At 32.1% G+C, this 16,347-nt stretch overlaps 2 protein-coding genes and 1 long non-coding RNA gene across 6 annotated transcripts; 1 reads left to right on the top strand and 2 right to left on the bottom strand.

The window, feature by feature from the left end:
• Positions 1-3,476: 3,476 nt before the first annotated feature.
• LOC110689765 lies at positions 3,477-4,672 on the bottom strand. Its single transcript, XM_021866565.1, has one exon. The coding sequence runs from the start codon at positions 4,265-4,267 to the stop codon at positions 3,710-3,712; it is 558 nt and encodes a 185-aa protein (XP_021722257.1). The 5' UTR covers positions 4,268-4,672; the 3' UTR covers positions 3,477-3,709.
• A 2,364-nt stretch (positions 4,673-7,036) lies between these two features.
• On the top strand, positions 7,037-10,425 carry LOC110689763. Of its 4 annotated transcripts, none has more exons than XR_002504946.1 (5): positions 7,037-7,549; positions 8,461-8,619; positions 9,037-9,089; positions 9,496-9,589; positions 10,193-10,425. It is a non-coding gene; the product is annotated as an uncharacterized LOC110689763 (long non-coding RNA). The 4 variants fall into 4 exon arrangements; XR_002504948.1 differs by having other exon boundaries at positions 9,677-10,425; XR_002504947.1 differs by having other exon boundaries at positions 9,040-9,089; positions 9,496-10,425.
• A 3,498-nt stretch (positions 10,426-13,923) lies between these two features.
• Positions 13,924-15,803, bottom strand: LOC110689930. The gene is made up of 2 exons (XM_021866755.1): positions 15,702-15,803; positions 13,924-14,519 (listed from the first exon to the last, which is right to left on the bottom strand). The coding sequence occupies exons 1-2, from the start codon at positions 15,766-15,768 to the stop codon at positions 14,215-14,217; spliced, it is 372 nt and encodes a 123-aa protein (XP_021722447.1). The 5' UTR covers positions 15,769-15,803; the 3' UTR covers positions 13,924-14,214.
• Positions 15,804-16,347: the final 544 nt, after the last annotated feature.

Genomic DNA, 16,347 nt, shown 5'->3' with positions numbered 1-16,347 from the left:
TTACCAACGATCATAAAAAAAATTTTCTCTATAAATAGAGATGCATTTTGGTATATTTTGATATAATTTCATAAAAACCATAAATCCTCCATATTCCTTACAATTATTTCATATAACGTATTTAAATTTACGACAAATTTTAACGATAAAAAAGACAAAAATAAAAAATATAAGTTACACAAATTTAAACTAGTTTTTAATTTATTTGGAGTAATATTGTTAAAATATAAATGAAATTAATAAATAAAGAAGTGTTGTCTAGGAGAGAGAAAGTAATGGTGAGTATTGAAAAAGTAAGAGAGAGAAAGTGGTGGATGGGAATTTTTTTTGCTCACCATTGGGAGAGAAATTGTGAAAAAAATTTGCCCATGGGCAAAACTGATTTGTTGAGAGAGAAAGTGGGTAGAAAGATAGTGAGTGAGCATTTTTTTTGCTCACCGTTATAAGTGGTCTTAGTTTTATTTTATTTATTTTTCTAAAACCTAAATTGTACACAATAAACGCGTCAAACTTTAAAAACGGGGAGAGTCTTCATAATGCATCAAAACCACCCTCAACCCTCCCCTTTATAAGGTTGTTGGAAGATCTTGGTAAAGATCCACCATTTACTAAAGTTTCACTAATGATAATAAATGCCTTCACATCAAAGTTGCCAATCACATGCAATGTAGAGCATGGGGGAGCTTGACATTAAATTTATGAAGGTGTGATTCGTGTGAACCAAGGGAAATTTTATAAATTTTATTCATTTTTCTTGGGATAATAAGGTTAAAATACGAGGTCACATCCAAAGATTCCCAACGAAGAAGATAGCGTGAGACTTCGTACCAATCTTGGTTGGACCCTACCCATACATGATCCTAAATCTTAATGTGCTGCTCTCCTGAAGTTCAATGATTTTTCTGTAATATAATGCTTTTATTATTCAAATCAAAGATAATTTCTATTTTTAGTAGCTGCAATTAGTCATGAATGAATTTATTTTAGTGTGCTTGGTTTCCATACATGGGACTAGTAATTTTTACCTACCCTTTTGTTTAAAAAAAAAAATTTAGAGAGTGAGGGATAACTCAAGTGGTTAAAGCTCTTTTTTGATTCCAGGTGATCCTGGAATCGATTCTCATTACCCGTCATTGTGGCTCTCTTAAAAAATAAAACCTAATACCTTTTTTTTTCCTCTTTTATTTTCTCCACCTCGTTCATTCGGCATAGGAAATTTTTTAAATAATCCTAATGGTAAGTTGTAAAATCAATCAATCAATCAAAACCTTAATCTCATAAGTGGTGTCGGCTATATGGACCAAATTTGATTATTCCGTGTAGTCATTGACAAAAGTCTTCCTCTTCCGTGTAAGTTGCAAAATGATATTCATTAATAACAAAGAGACATAAGTAATCGTCTGCTTCGACATCTGATGATCGAAATTGGAATAACGCGTATATTACTTTTAAGAAATTGCCCAATAATAATATTTTACCGATGTTGGCAAAAAAAATTCGGTGAGATAGAGAACAAATAAGTATCCTCATTATTCCGAATGGAATTCATTATAGTGTTGTAACTTGTAAGTATCACATTGCCTTATTTGTTCCCTTTATTTAAAGTTGTCAGTTGTGATTATATGTCAAAACGCCTACTCAAATTCAACTTCGTGAAGCTTAAGCTAAATGTGATCTTTCCTTTTAGGTTGATACTAATCTTTTTTCCACTTAATGTCCATCTTAATTAATCTAGTATTATTAAAGCTCATTAATGCTAATACTCAACTCTACAATTCATCTTTATGCTAGTGCTAAAATCTACCTATAACTAGTAGCTCACTAGCTAGTTTATAATTTCAAATTTAAACTCTATTAAGAATTATTTCATTGTGTTCACTCATGTCATTGACTTACCACATTATTTCCGAATGTTGTAGTTAAGAGTTATAATATGAGTTTTTCATTGCCCAACCATTTTGTTGGATTTTAACCATTGAAAATAAACTGGTTTAATTAAATTAACTTAAATGAGTTGATTTAATTAATGTATTTCCCTCACATTACTTAAGATTAAACATTGCAATTAATACAATTATATTTGATCGAGATTAAGCCTCGACGGTCCTTTATCAAGTAACTGAATCAGTTTGTGAGCTGAATCCTCGACGACGGTCCTTCATCAAGTAACCAAACCGGTTTGTGAGGCGAGCCAAATTCAACGTCAATATTGAATCAATAGATCAAAATAGAGATTGTATACAAAACTCTCAGATTGATCAAAATCAACAATTTGTTATATTGATTTTGAATCTATTATTAGTAGACTTACAATTTGTGTTTACAAATATTTAAGTGAACATTTAGTAACAATGCCTTACTACTTACTCAAAACATGATACTTGTATTCAAAAGGATTGACAAAACACTACTTACTCCAAACATGATGTTCAAAAGTATTAACACACATTTTCTACAGAGAAAAGGAACATACTAATAAACAATTAGATAAATTACACTTTTGTTATGATTTTCTATCATTGTTGGTGTGAATACTTAATTAATCTATTTTGGAACGATATGTAAAAGTTTATTATGGTAGTTGGTAATGTTAGTTTACTTAAATTTAATGTTTCTATGTAATGACAACCCCTGCCGAGGAACAATTGATCTCAATTAGAGTTTTGGTAAACTATAAATGGATTTTGCTTTTCCCAAATTCTTGATGAAGCCAAAAAGTTGTTTATGAAAGATTTAATTCTTCTTACTCCATTTTTGATGATTGGTTTTGTTGGATATTCCATACTCCATTTCTTATGTAATTAACTTTTAGTTTGTTTTATTCCCTTAATTTGTGTTTTGGGTAACGGATTAGCGAACGTGCTGTGTTTTGGACCGGAATAGTTTGGGTTTTTGTACCCTCATTTCACCAAAAAAAAAAAAAAAAAAAAAAAAAAAAAATTAAAATAAAAGTTCTCTAGATTATGAAAATAATTAACTTAAAGTAATTGTGGTGGAAGTTGAGCAAATGCTCATCTGTTTTTGTTTTGTGGATTTCTCATATTATCAAACCTTACATATCTCATGAATGTAAATACTTGGTATTAAATATAAAGCTTAATGGTGTTCAAAACTATTATCTTTTAAGCAAAATGTTTAGTATTTACTTCAAAATTGCAATTTTTTTTATAAAAACGTTAACCCATTTGTATTTTTCATTACATGTCTTTGTCAATTCTGTTACCAAATTACCCAAAACATAAAGAAAAAAAAGGGAGTATTATAAGTTATTTGATTGTATAAATTCGTGTTATTCTTCGATTAAGTAGCCAAATAGTAGTCAAACTAGGAGTATAAAACACATAATTCCAGGCTCTCAAAATCCTATATAATTCACTTAATCAAATAACATACGCTACTACCTATACTTTTTTAAGTTTAGTTTGTTAAACATAGCCTTCAAAGCTATAAATAAGTGTCACATTTTGACGTCGAAATTAATTAAAAAGAGATTTTATTATTCTAATAATTGAAATTAAAAGTCTAAAATACCCTTACACATCAATTATCAAGATTCAATAACATGACATAGAAGTCAGCTTGGAGCACTAGCTAGTACCGCCTAAGTAGTAAGACTAGTAACATGTTCCAACCCTTTTTTTTTTTTACCTCATAATTAATTAATCTCAAAAAAAAGAAAAAAAAAATCATTAAATTAAAAAAAAAAAAGTTACCGCGCAGAAATGGTGATTTTTGGAGGACTATTAAGAAGTTGCTGCTGAGAGTTAGTAGTAGCAACTTTATTAGCACCATTTCCAAGTTGTCCTTGAGCAATGATCAAAGACTTATAAATTTCAACAATCATCTTCTCATCATATTCCTTAAGTTGACCTCTATTACCATTATTATTACCATATCCATACCCGAACCCGCTATATTCAATGGATCCTCCAAACCCGGCTGCGGCACCGCCAACCGCAAGCCCGGAGTTAGCTAAGTTAAGCATCATATTCACATATGCATCCCTTAAACGGGTCAGCCACTTCTTAGGCATGCCCACTACCTTCCTCCAGATCCGCATCCTTCGCCCTGTTGTTACCCGAAAGAACCTCCGCTTCCGCCCTCGCCCCTTACCCTGACCCCGGTTCGGATCCAAATCCGACCCGGTTCCAACAACCGGGTCGCCGGCTTGGACATAATTTTTGTTTTTTTTGTCTAGCTTTTTATACCCTTTTCTGTTCCAATACCCTCTAATACCTTTGTACACATTAGCTGAAATTCCTTCCATTTTCAGCTAATAGTACTAATATCGATATGTAATCGATTGTTTGGTTTTGTACTCGACTATTCGATTTCGTCAAATTAATGGGTTCTTAAGGAGTTTAATGGAGAAAGAAGAGATAAAACATGGGTAGTTTTTTGGTTGAGGAGAAGAGGAGGAAAGTGGTTGGTACTAGGCTGGAGGAATAAATGAAAGAGGAGAGAGAGTGTAACTATATATGTGAAAGTTTGGAGGGAGATTTGGCCTAATATATTATGGGGAACGAATTGGGTGATTTTGTTACGTGTACGTACATCTGTATTTCACAACCATCTTGGGTGTCAATAATTATAGCTCTATATAATAAATTGGGAAATCATTTAATGCATAAAAAAATATATAGGCATGTCACATGAGCTTATGACATACATGGATTTATTGTGTTTTGTGATCTTTATAACATTATTATATTTTTCCCTTTCTTTATTTGGGGGATAATGGGGTCGAGGTGAGGTTGGTGATCGATGGTGTAACGCTTATATCGTATCAGATCGATATGGATTGGATTTAATGAAAAAAAGGTGAAGTGTATATGTCATTGTAAGACTTGAATTGCATTTATAATTGACGTGGTTTGGGCTTAGGAGATAGTTTGGGTTGGCCTAGGCGTGTACATTTACATTTTCGTTATGGTATCCCTTCTTCTCTACATCATATGGTTATTTACTTAATTTATGGAGTGGTAGTGTGGTACATCCTTAGAAAAAGTCCACACGGATGAGGACATTTATGCTATATCTTCTAATAATGTTGAATTTCTCATGACATTTATGAAGTTCATCCCTAGCATCCAACACAAAGATTGCTTGATTTGGGAACGATGTTGCTACCAGACCAACGAATAAAGCTTCCTTCAAATGCAATCGACAAATTGAACAACAAGCATATGTATCTGAAGTTGAAATACAACAAGTAGACATATTTTGTACTCTAATTGAATAAAAAGTTATATCGCAAGTGCACAGTGTCTGTTGTTAGCAGAGATTTAGAAAATACGGGTCAAATCCCACAGGGAGACAGGTTCTATTTGTTCTAGCTTGCCCAATTATCATAAACTATTTCAATAAACGAAGAATGATTTGATAATTAATTCCCTAAACTAAGACAATATTAAAAATATAGTTGTTCTCAAATAAATAAAGGTCTAGGGCATATATTCGGTCCACCATGCTTATACCAATTTGCAAACAATTCATTAATTAATAAACAAACTAGGTCGAATAATTAAAGCACTTGTTAATCCTACGGTCGGGACTTAACACTTGCGAATTAACATATGTAGTTCAGTCGCTTGCATAATCAAATTCGTCAATTGTAATTAAGCCTCTAAAAATATAATCTTTCAATTCTAATTTTTATTAGCTAAATAATTAACTTATGATATTGACCAATTGCATGAATCAAACAATAAAGCGCAAATCAATTGGCATCATTCAAACCCTAATTCATGAATTATATTTATAAATAAACAAGCACATAATCATGGTATAAACATTGCTTCCCTCACTTAGCCCTAAAAAACGACTACTTACTCATACTTTAAATAAACAAAACAAAAGAGATAAATAAACTAGAATTCATAATAAATAAAATAAAGAACAAAAGATTAAATGAAAATACCTTGATGATTGAATTAATGAAGAGTAATAAACTAGGGCTCAACAATGGAGAGAAAAACTAAGGAAGCTTTTAATCTAGAAAATAGAGCATAAGAGAAGAAATAAAATCCTCTCAAGTATTTATATTAAAGCCTAATCCCAAGCTAATTAAAATTGAAATAAATAAATAATAAATACATAAGCTAGAATGTTATTGGATGGTAGAAGATGATATGGGACACAAATAAGCTCAGTGGACCGATGACATGGAATGACGTGAGAAGTTAAGGCTGCTCGTGGCCTCAAAGGCTGCTCACCACTCGACCAAACCTGCGGGCGCATGGCTGGTGGCCGCGCCCTGGCAGTAACTGCAGCAAATTCGAGTGGCCGCAGGGTTGCCCGCAGCAATATCCCGCAGGTGGCTGACTGCATCGCTTGAATTGAAACGGCTATATCTTGTGTTCTAGGAGGCTTCTTGGAGCGTGTGACCTATCATTGGAAAGCTGTTCAAGTCTAGTTTTCAACCAAATTTGAATCGCTTCAATTTGATATGTAGAGCTCAAGTTATGATCAAAAGAGGGAACAAAAGTCTATTTTGACACTTTGTAAATCGTTGTTTAACTTCGTTTCTAACTAAAATTTGTTTTCGAAAGGTCCATAAGGAATCTCGTGGATGCTATTTTCATTTCCCATGCATAAAATCCTCAGATTCAACACCCATGAGCATAAACCCTCGATCAATGAACTCGATCCATCGATTTCCATTCAAATATCATCCGAATCATCTCCAAACACTAGTGGAAAAACTGCTATTAGCAGCACCCTATTAGCAACTGGCGCTAAATATGCTAGTTACTAACACACTATTTGCAACTAGCTAAAATAACGTCAGTTACAAATAATATGCCATTAGCAACTGGCGTAGATAGAAGCGCTGCTAATAAGTGTTGTTATAAAAAAGAAAATAATATTAGCAGCGGGCCTATTTAATGCCAGTTGCAAATATATCGTTATTTGCAACTGGCGTAAAAATGTACGTTGCTAATAATAATTAATTTAAAATTGGAATTTATATTAGTAACTGGCCTTTTAATTGCCCGCTACAAATACTAGGTCAAATTAATATTGACCAATATAATTGTAGCTGACCTTAAACTGCCCGCTACTAAAACCTTTAACCTATTTTTTTTATTTTTTATTTTTTTTATTTTTTTATTTTTTTTTCCCAAAGGAGAAGTACTACTTGTTTTTTTTTTTTCCGCCCAACCTTAGCTTCTCCTCCTCCTCCTTCACTCTTCTTCATCTTCTATGAGGGCTGCGATTTTGAGCCGATTTTGAGGGCTCGAATCCCACCATTTTTACTATCTCTTCCTTTTAAATCTGCTTCTTTGTATTCTCTGTTCATTCAAGATATGTTGATTTGTTGTTTTTCGCGAATTGATTTTACGTTGGGTTGCGCGGAATGGAAGCTTGATTCGGAATTGATTCTGATTTTGGGGGTTTTAATGTTTGTGAATCAAGTTGATTTGTTGTGTTGATATTCGAAATTCGATGAGATTTGTGGTTCCTCGCTATTGTTGTTGTTGTTCATCGTCTAGGGTTTGCGATTTCCTCTTTTACAATGACTTTCGCTTCCCAAACCAATCGTCTGGTATGCCTTTTTCCAAAATTTGTTTCTTTAATGTACAATTTGTTTTATTGGTGTTGTGTGAGAGTACAAATCTTAATTGTTAATTGCTTGCATGTACTTGTGCTTAGTTAAATTTGCGAAAATAAGATTAATTGAGTATGAATCTTCTAATTTTTGGGGTGAAATGGGTAACAACCAATAGATGCAGGGAGCTTTTGATAGGCTTAGATCTTGTGAGCTTTGTCAAAAAAAAAAAAAAAAAGAGCTGGTAAACACCCCGGTCAGAGGAGAGAGAAAAATGGAATTTCAAGTGGTGGAGGGCAGCGGAAGCGGTGGAGCAGCGTACACATTGAAACCAAGTCGATACAGCAACGAAGACATACTTTTATTTATTGATGTTGACAACGAAAGTATGGTTGAAATGAAGAACACTGGACCCAATGGACGACCCATTACCCGGCTTGATTCAATCAAACAATCCATTCTCTTATTCATCAATGCCAAACTCACCATTAATCCCAATCATCGTTTTGCCTTTGCTTCTCTTTCCAATTCTGCTTCTTGGGTAGTTTTTTAATCTTGTAATTTCAATCAATTTTTTGTTAGAATTTGATTAATTGTTCCATTGTTTGGTAATTGAACGTTTTACCCAGATGAGGTTGGTGGTTTAATGTTATTTCTTGATTGTGTTGTTGAAATTGATTGAGGGTTTTTGAGAATTTTGTTTTCTGGGTGTTGAAATGCAGTTGTTTTTGTTGCCCAGGTAAGAAATTTTATATGGTGATCAGAAATGTTTTTACCAATTTTTGCAATGCCTCTTGCATTCTCTTTTTGTTATTGATGGAGTGTGCGTTTGGAGTTTCATTCTGCTATCAGGGCTTTGATGTATTCTACAGAAGTTAAATTTTACCTGTTGTTTTCTGTTTCTGAAGGTGAGAAAGTAATTTACAAGTGAAGTTGATTCTGCAATTGCTGCATTTAGGGGGTTGTCTGTGAGCTCATGAGGAAGTTAGGCAGACCTTACCCAGTTATTTCGAGTTGCTGCTCACTAAGCCAAAAAATCTCGGTCTCAAAATCGAATATTAAGATTGGTAAGTGACTAAATGAGTTCAACTATTACCATTGAATTTGAAAAGTTTGATCTTGTGATTGCTTGCCAGAAATCTTTGCTGATTGATTGTGCAGATAAACATGAATCATTAATATTAGACCTCCACCTAAATTGTCACTATTGATTTTGAATGATTGATTAACATATATATTGGATTGTGTTATTGCTTGCTAGAGTTTGTATAATTGTATGTTTCTAATTTACTGAACCGAGCCTCTTCACTTGATTTGTATAATTGCTAGAGTTTGTATAATTGTATGTTTCTAATTTATTGATTGATTGGACTTTTTTTAATTTATTTTTTTATTTTTTATTTTTTTCTCCCTCATTTTATGAGTTGTTTGATATTAATATATATTTCACAACTACATGGGTTAATTGCTGACTTGCTGTATAGCAGGTGGTAGAGAACATTAGGAGAGTTTGTGACTTAAAAAGCTAAGCTGTAAGGTAATGTCTGATCCTTGTCTTATTTTGCTGCAAGCATTTCAGTTCGGTTTGTGTTGTACTCCGTATTGTTTATATAAATTATATGGTTAAAGCAACAAATAGGAAGGAAATACATCTTGCCAGAAAATCCAAGGGGTTATATTGTGAGTGTGTTTAAATTTTACTTGCATATGCCTAGAGAACATTTAGTTTTGTAAGAAGAGGAATTTCAATTCTCTTGCAATTTAAAGCTTTATGTGGAAGGGAAGGGTTCTACTTAGTAGAATGGCTAGCATAAAGATTGATTATCTTCCCCATTTGCCTTTTTTGTTTTTTGTTTTTACTATGTCGATCGACTATTTGATTTCATCACTCCCTTACCTGTTCAAAATTCACATATCTTTGCGCTAACCTGCTCTTGATGCAGGTAAAGGGACTCACATGGGGAATCTGGGATGCACAGATTATCGAATTGCATCCCCTAATATTACTTGGGGCTGATGTATTGTATGATACCAGTGGTATGAGAAACCTATGCCTTTCTTTTTGGGCCTTTAATCTTTATACTAGTAAACGCTTACACTAATGCCCTACTTGTTTCGTTTAAGCTACCCTTTGATGATCTCTTCAACAACATTGCATCCAACCTCAATATGAGCATGGAGCACAACTTCCTGATGATCTAGATTCAAAAAAATTTCCAACTCAAACCAATGCATCTAGACGATTACAAGTTAATCTGAAATGAATAGCACTTTTGCTAGCTTGAAATAGAGACTGATTGTGAATTTTAATATTGCAGACCTCATATTAATTTCATTTTATTTTATTGTTTGCTACTGCATTTCTCTTGTTTTTAATTCAAATTTACTAGTTATGGGTTGCAGTTTCAGACCATGTGTATTTGTATGAATAGCTACTGGCCATGTGAAATCAAATGCTTGGTATTGTACGTGTTGTATGTGGGTGTATGTAGTGTATTAATGTTGTGTTATTGGGTTGCATTAAAATCAGTGTGTGTATTTCTCTCATTAAAACCCGAAACTCAAGTATCTAGGTTCTTTCACCGTATATTTTTGTTGTATTTTTTAGATGAATCTCTAATCTATTGTTGTTTATTGTAGTTGTATTGGAGGAAAATTAACAGCGAATTCAGTCAATTTGAGTCGTTCGTGTAGCTGCTCCACTATTGCTCATAAATTTCATTGTTCTGAGACGCTTTTGTTGTTGTGTTAAAGAGCCTTGTATTATATTTGTTAATTTTTTTTTGAGGGAATTGTATTTTTTAATTTGTAATTATACTTCATAAATAACATAAGTTTTGTTACAATAGTATATAATATAGTTTGTGTATCAATTTGAAAAAATTGCAATTTTTTTTTTATTTTAAAAAATTGACTATTCGCAACTGGCGTAGTCCTTAGCCAGCTGCGAATAGTTTTGTTTATTAATAAAAAAACATGTATTAGTAGCTGGCCTAGTACTCGCCAGCTGCAAATAAGCACTATTAGCAGCTGGCCTAGTACTACGCCAGCTGCGAATAAACACTATTAGCAACTGGCCTAGTATTACGCCAGTTGCGAATAAACGCTATTAGCAGCGAACAAGTGCCAGTTGCAAATAATAATCTCATTTGTAGCCCTCGCAATAGCAGCCCCATGCGCCAATTGTTAAAAGCCACTTTTCTCCAGTTGTTAATAGCGTTTTTTCCACTAGTGAAACACTTCGAAAGCGTCCAAATGACCATGAAATCACCTGAAACATTAAGAAAAACACAAACGGAGGGTAATAGAGCGACATATGGTAGCTCATGCAGACACGACCCTAAAAACGACAAAAAAGGTTAAGAAAAAACTATAAAACTAGCATAAACGTGCCTAAAAAAACCTATATAAATATGATTCGTTATACTCTGTAATACATATGAATCAAAATGTTATGAACCTGAACTCCTATTACAAGCATGGACTAAATCCGCTGAAAACGAAGACATAATTAAAATACAGAGACATAAAGCAGAGTTTTATTATACATAAAGCAAATTTCATAAAACCAATCAAACATAATGAATGAATCACCATTAACATAATTTATATCATGAGGATATTGGTAAGGTTTGAGTCTATATAAACTATGAAGACTTGAACAAAACAACATCAAAGGATCAATAATCAATATCCTATCATGTTGTAGATTTTTTTATTGTTATATTATCTAAACACGAGTACATTTTCGTTAGATGGCTATGTAAGGTATCGTCAACTTAGGATTGTAGAGGAAGATTGCCATAAAATGAGTTTAGATGTCTTAGATCACCAAGTATGTTCAAGGAGGCTCATGAGTTTTAGCCATCAAAGCTTAGCTCATTGTTGATAAGTGGGAATTATATAAATATATGACTTACAAGTAAATCTTCATCAGTGAATTTCTTTTTTTGTGTCAGTGAGCCAAAAGTAGGTGTCTATACAAGAAAATGGCTACTTAATGTTTCTATATCGAAGATGGATGGATGAGTGAGAGAATCGAGGTTATAGCAAAAGGGGATACTTAAAAACTCAAATCAACTAGAACTTGACAATTTAAATTAATTTAGTTGTCTTTTAATTTTTAGGTAAATTGATTTCGTACAGCTTTAGCTATCTTAAACCGACATACCACGTATATAGTAGATCTCAGAGTTGAATTTTGTAAATTGAAGACGATGATGTTTATAAAAACATCTTACAGTACAAATTTGTCACTAAAGAGTACAAATTTGTCAATATATAAAGCCCACGAAGTGTTTTTTTTTTTTTTTTTTTTTTTTTTTTTTTTTTTGAAATACCATTGGATGCACGGTGTTCTTAGGTGCATACTAGATAACTTGTCCTTCTTGTGATTATCATTATTGAAGCATTCGGTGACTTTAAATTAAACTGTTTATACTCTTCCTAGCTTATTTATTAAAAATCTGATAGGCTCTCAAATTTGACTTTAGAAACCTATGTTTAATAGTTAGTTACGTAGTTAATTGTACTGCATAAATTTCTTTAATTGTATTTTGACAATGGACCAAAGATGTTAGATATAATCATAATACGAGTAATTAATAAACCTTTCAAGTTGTAACCGTAAACAGTTGTTAGTTATACATCTTTCAGCTTTTCGTATGCATTATACATTCAAAAGATGTGAACACAATAATTATGATTTATTATAATTAGTAACATACATACTTTGAATAAAAGATAGTACCAAAGTCCATACATATTTAATTATTTATATAATATTTATGATCATTGGCAGATTATGATCTTAATATGTCGGATTACTATATATCACAATCACTAATAATTACTTGCATGTATAATTATTGGCCTTCAATGCTGAGCGTACGAAAGCAATGATGTATAATACTGTATAATATGAACATAATTAAGCAACGAATTGTATAACTTGTCGGTTGGATGCATCAACCATCTTTTGCTCTCAATTTATTGCACTCTTTGTACGTATGCACTTGGTATTATATATATCCGGGGCAAATTATATGATTAATGTTTACACCTTCGTATATTTAGGCTATGTTTAGTGCAAAAATATCATTAAATTAGTTTAGGTTATGTTTGGTGCAATAATAATTTTCATATGTGGCTGGCCACACGGTGTGGCCGGAATTACTCGATAAGTATTTTAGTGTGTATCACCTTGCCGCACGCCAAAAAAGCGTTTTTATTAGGGACATAATTTGATGTTGCTGTGGATTATATTTTTGTGGGGGTAGCTAAATAAAAAAAAAGGCCGAAGTCTACTGGGCTGAGCTTTCAACCAATTATTCAAAATCTATATTATAAGCATTTATGGTCCGGACTTTAGACTGGAATGGAGCTAAAATCTACAATCAAGGTTTTTTAATGAGTTGAATCCCTTGGTTCAGTTTGGGTCTATTCCTTTATTTGGTTTTAAATTTGAATTGGATTTTGCACATCCCTTGATTAAGAAGGATTGATAATTTTGATTATTGATACGCCTTTTCTTTCAGAATAATTAACACATTTATATCTTTTGGCCGTTTTAACAATTGATACACTCCCATAAATGACAAGAGACCACTATTATAAAATTATACGAAGTATTTACTATAGTCATCAACTCATCATAAGTGCACTAACATTTTCCACTCTCACATGTCCCCTTTATAATACAAGAAGTAATATAAACCAAATCCACTAACTTTATTTAACGTTAAACAACTTAATTTATTGGTTCACACCTATCATTTTCTTAAATTATGTGTCGAAGAGAGCGTGTGCAATTATTTGAAATGGAGGGAGTATGAATAATACCCACCTTCATAGATTATGCATGCCAATACACAAATTTAATAACCTATATTTAGCACTTGAATAATGGTCACCATGCTCATTGCACTTCTGAAAAAGTCCGCAATAATGGTCCTAGTCTCGTCCCTTTCCTACAAGCTTAGTCTGAGCTAAGGTTATGTCCAATTCATCTTATCTAATTTCTAGATTTGACCAAATTTCGACCTAATTTGTACACTAATTTCTAAGATAAAACTTTTCGAATGTAATATCCGTAAGTTCTATTAATATGCACTTTTCAAATATGTAATTTTAATAAATTTTAAATGACAAAAAAAAAATGTTGCTAGGAGAATTCGGATTGGACTTTGTCTCTATTGAGGTCTTCCAATAGGGCGATCTTATTTAGTCTGATTTGATAAAATTTGATTACTTCTCCAATAAGCAAATATCAACTTCAATAAGTTGAATCGAAGATAACCAATTAAGACGTGGATTTACATAGGCAGCAAGAAAAGAGGCCAGGAAATTTTAAAAGAAAAACTCAATCATAATACTCCGTATCTTCATAATAAAAACACTCTTCAATTCATATAAGTATATGCTACATTATACATGTAATTATGTAAAGAATTCGAAAAAAAAAAATGATAATACATATACATACAATAAAGCGTACCTGCTAATATAATGTAAATCATATCGATATAGCAGAAACCGATCCATAATTCATTACAATCAAATACACACAATAGGTGATCATTAGGTATATATATATATGGTTAACATTCCTTAAGTTCATAGAAATTATATTAGCAATACGAATGATCATTCTTCGATTTGAATCAATTACGATAGCAATGGTGTAAATCTGAACAGAAGCAACGAGGCTTAAACCCCGGGAAGTCGAGGCACGTCCCATTAACAGTGTCGTCTGCTGTTAATTTGTTGCACTGGTGTACGCAGTTAGTATCATCGTCATTTTCTGGACAAATAACGGGATCAGTACTGTTGCTTAACACGGTACATTTTGGTAGTAAATTACGGAGCATTTGTTCGAGTTGTACCGCACTGTATATTCTTTCGAAATTCAGACGACTTAAAGCCCTTATAATTGGACCTATAAGAGCTGCTTCACCCTTTTGGATTTCTGAAAAAAATTCAAACTAATTAGTTTGTATCACAATACTCGGAATTATATAGGGTTAAATGCTGGTTAGATTGATGGATTAAATCAATCAATATGTTTAACTGACAGATAATAACACTCCTCCGTTTTCTTTTACTTGTATGTTTGCTACACAGCCTCTATGCAGGCACATTAAGGAGATGATTAGTAAAGGTAGTAAACGAATAATTTCATCATTTCATCAAAATAATTTTAAAACAAGGAATAGGGAAATGTTGGGTACAATATGAAAAATTATTTTGATTAAATTGTACATTTACATTATATAATCTTAACATCAAACTGCTTACCACAAGGTTGTATAAGTTGCAAGTAATTTAAAAGAGAGGAAGTATATTAGTTGATATTTATTGGGTTATGGAAACATTCCAAGTAATGAAATTGGGGGGTGGGGGGGTTTGCTAAATTTTCTTATATATGTGCACAATAAAATTTGTAATTGATGGAATTCATAGTTAAGGCTTTAAGGTTGAAATATGTCTTATCATTAGAGCAAACTATGCTTACTTGAACCATTAAATTAGCTATATGAGAGCAAACAGATGATTGTGGTGCATATAGTGGTTGTTGAAGGAGGTTGATGAATGCTTGTGGTGGTGGGGGTGGACTGGTGGTCAATGGAGGACGTTCATAGATTAGAAAAAGAGAGAGCTCTCCTTTAATCAACAAAATATATATCAACCTTTAATTTAAACTCCTCTAATAAATTATTTAATATTGTAGGAACGCCCGTTCAAATAACTACTATTAAATCTTAAAAAATATTACATATCTTATTGCTGAGCAACTGAATACATAAGAAACATTATTGAGTTATGTGTATAATTTGATGAGATGAAAGGGTCAATAGCTTAATTTTCCTTTGAAAAAACTAATCAAGCATGCAAAAATAAACATATACAAGTATATGTTTTATGCAATAATGACCACACACATATCAAACGATGTCAAATCACTAAATTGAAATCTGAATTGACAATTAGAATATAATCTTGTCGACTTTATTTCCTTTAATACTATGGCTCTTTATATATCTATATGCATAAAAATAACACAACATATAAGACTACAATATCAAAGCATAATTGTAATATGCCCTAAAAAAATTGTAATATTAATATCAAGGGTTGATTAAGAACTCACCAGTGCTTGCAATAAGAACCGAAATGAGACATACCGCAAAAAGGCAGAATTGGGTAGATTTGACCATTTTTAGTTGTGGAAATCTTATGTGCTAATGATAACATTGTATTGAAATGAGACATATATATATAGCCAATAATCTATGTCGTATTTTGAACTGTCAAAAGTTTGAACAAAAATAACAATTAATATTTCTTGAGTGTTTATCTACGTGAAAAGTTCAAAAAATTGTTTCATTGGACGGTCATAATCTTGAAATGTTATCTGTTGACCAAACTAATTTTTTTAGTGCTTAATTAGGGAGTCTATAAAGTGATAGTATTTTTTTAAGAGAAAATGAAACTTCCTCCTGTTCGTTTAAAATGCACAACAACTTTAATTTGATTGTTAATATGTTTAGATCTTAGTAGATAAAAAATTATAAAAAAAGTTGATTTTTAAAAGTATAAATTAAGACGATTCTAACAAGAATTTATATGACTATATTATTCATTACATATAATTAAGTTACAGTAGATAATCGATGAGAGCGTGTGAACAATATAAAAGTCAACATGATGTAATATTAAAAAAATAACGGAGGAAATATATGAAACCGTGTTGGGCAAAGTGATCAACTATTAAAATAAAGATAACAAGTCGAAAT

Source organism: Chenopodium quinoa, unplaced genomic scaffold (genome assembly GCF_001683475.1).
Source record: "Chenopodium quinoa cultivar QQ74 unplaced genomic scaffold, ASM168347v1, whole genome shotgun sequence".
NCBI lineage: Eukaryota > Viridiplantae > Streptophyta > Magnoliopsida > Caryophyllales > Amaranthaceae > Chenopodium > Chenopodium quinoa.
The sequence above is the reverse complement of the archived record's forward strand: the minus strand, read 5'-3'. Positions and strand labels throughout refer to the sequence as shown.

What these genes read in the sequence shown, in the direction of transcription:
- LOC110689765 (XM_021866565.1), bottom strand. Translation starts at nt 4,267, where the DNA reads ATGGAAGGAATTTCAGCTAATGTGTACAAAGGTATTAGAGGGTATTGG.
- LOC110689930 (XM_021866755.1), bottom strand. Translation starts at nt 15,768, where the DNA reads ATGGTCAAATCTACCCAATTCTGCCTTTTTGCGGTATGTCTCATTTCG. An exon ending in GGTTCTTATTGCAAGCACTG is followed by an intron (nt 14,520 to 15,701) that starts GTGAGTTCTTAA and finishes AATTTTTTTCAG; the next exon opens with AAATCCAAAAGGGTGAAGCA.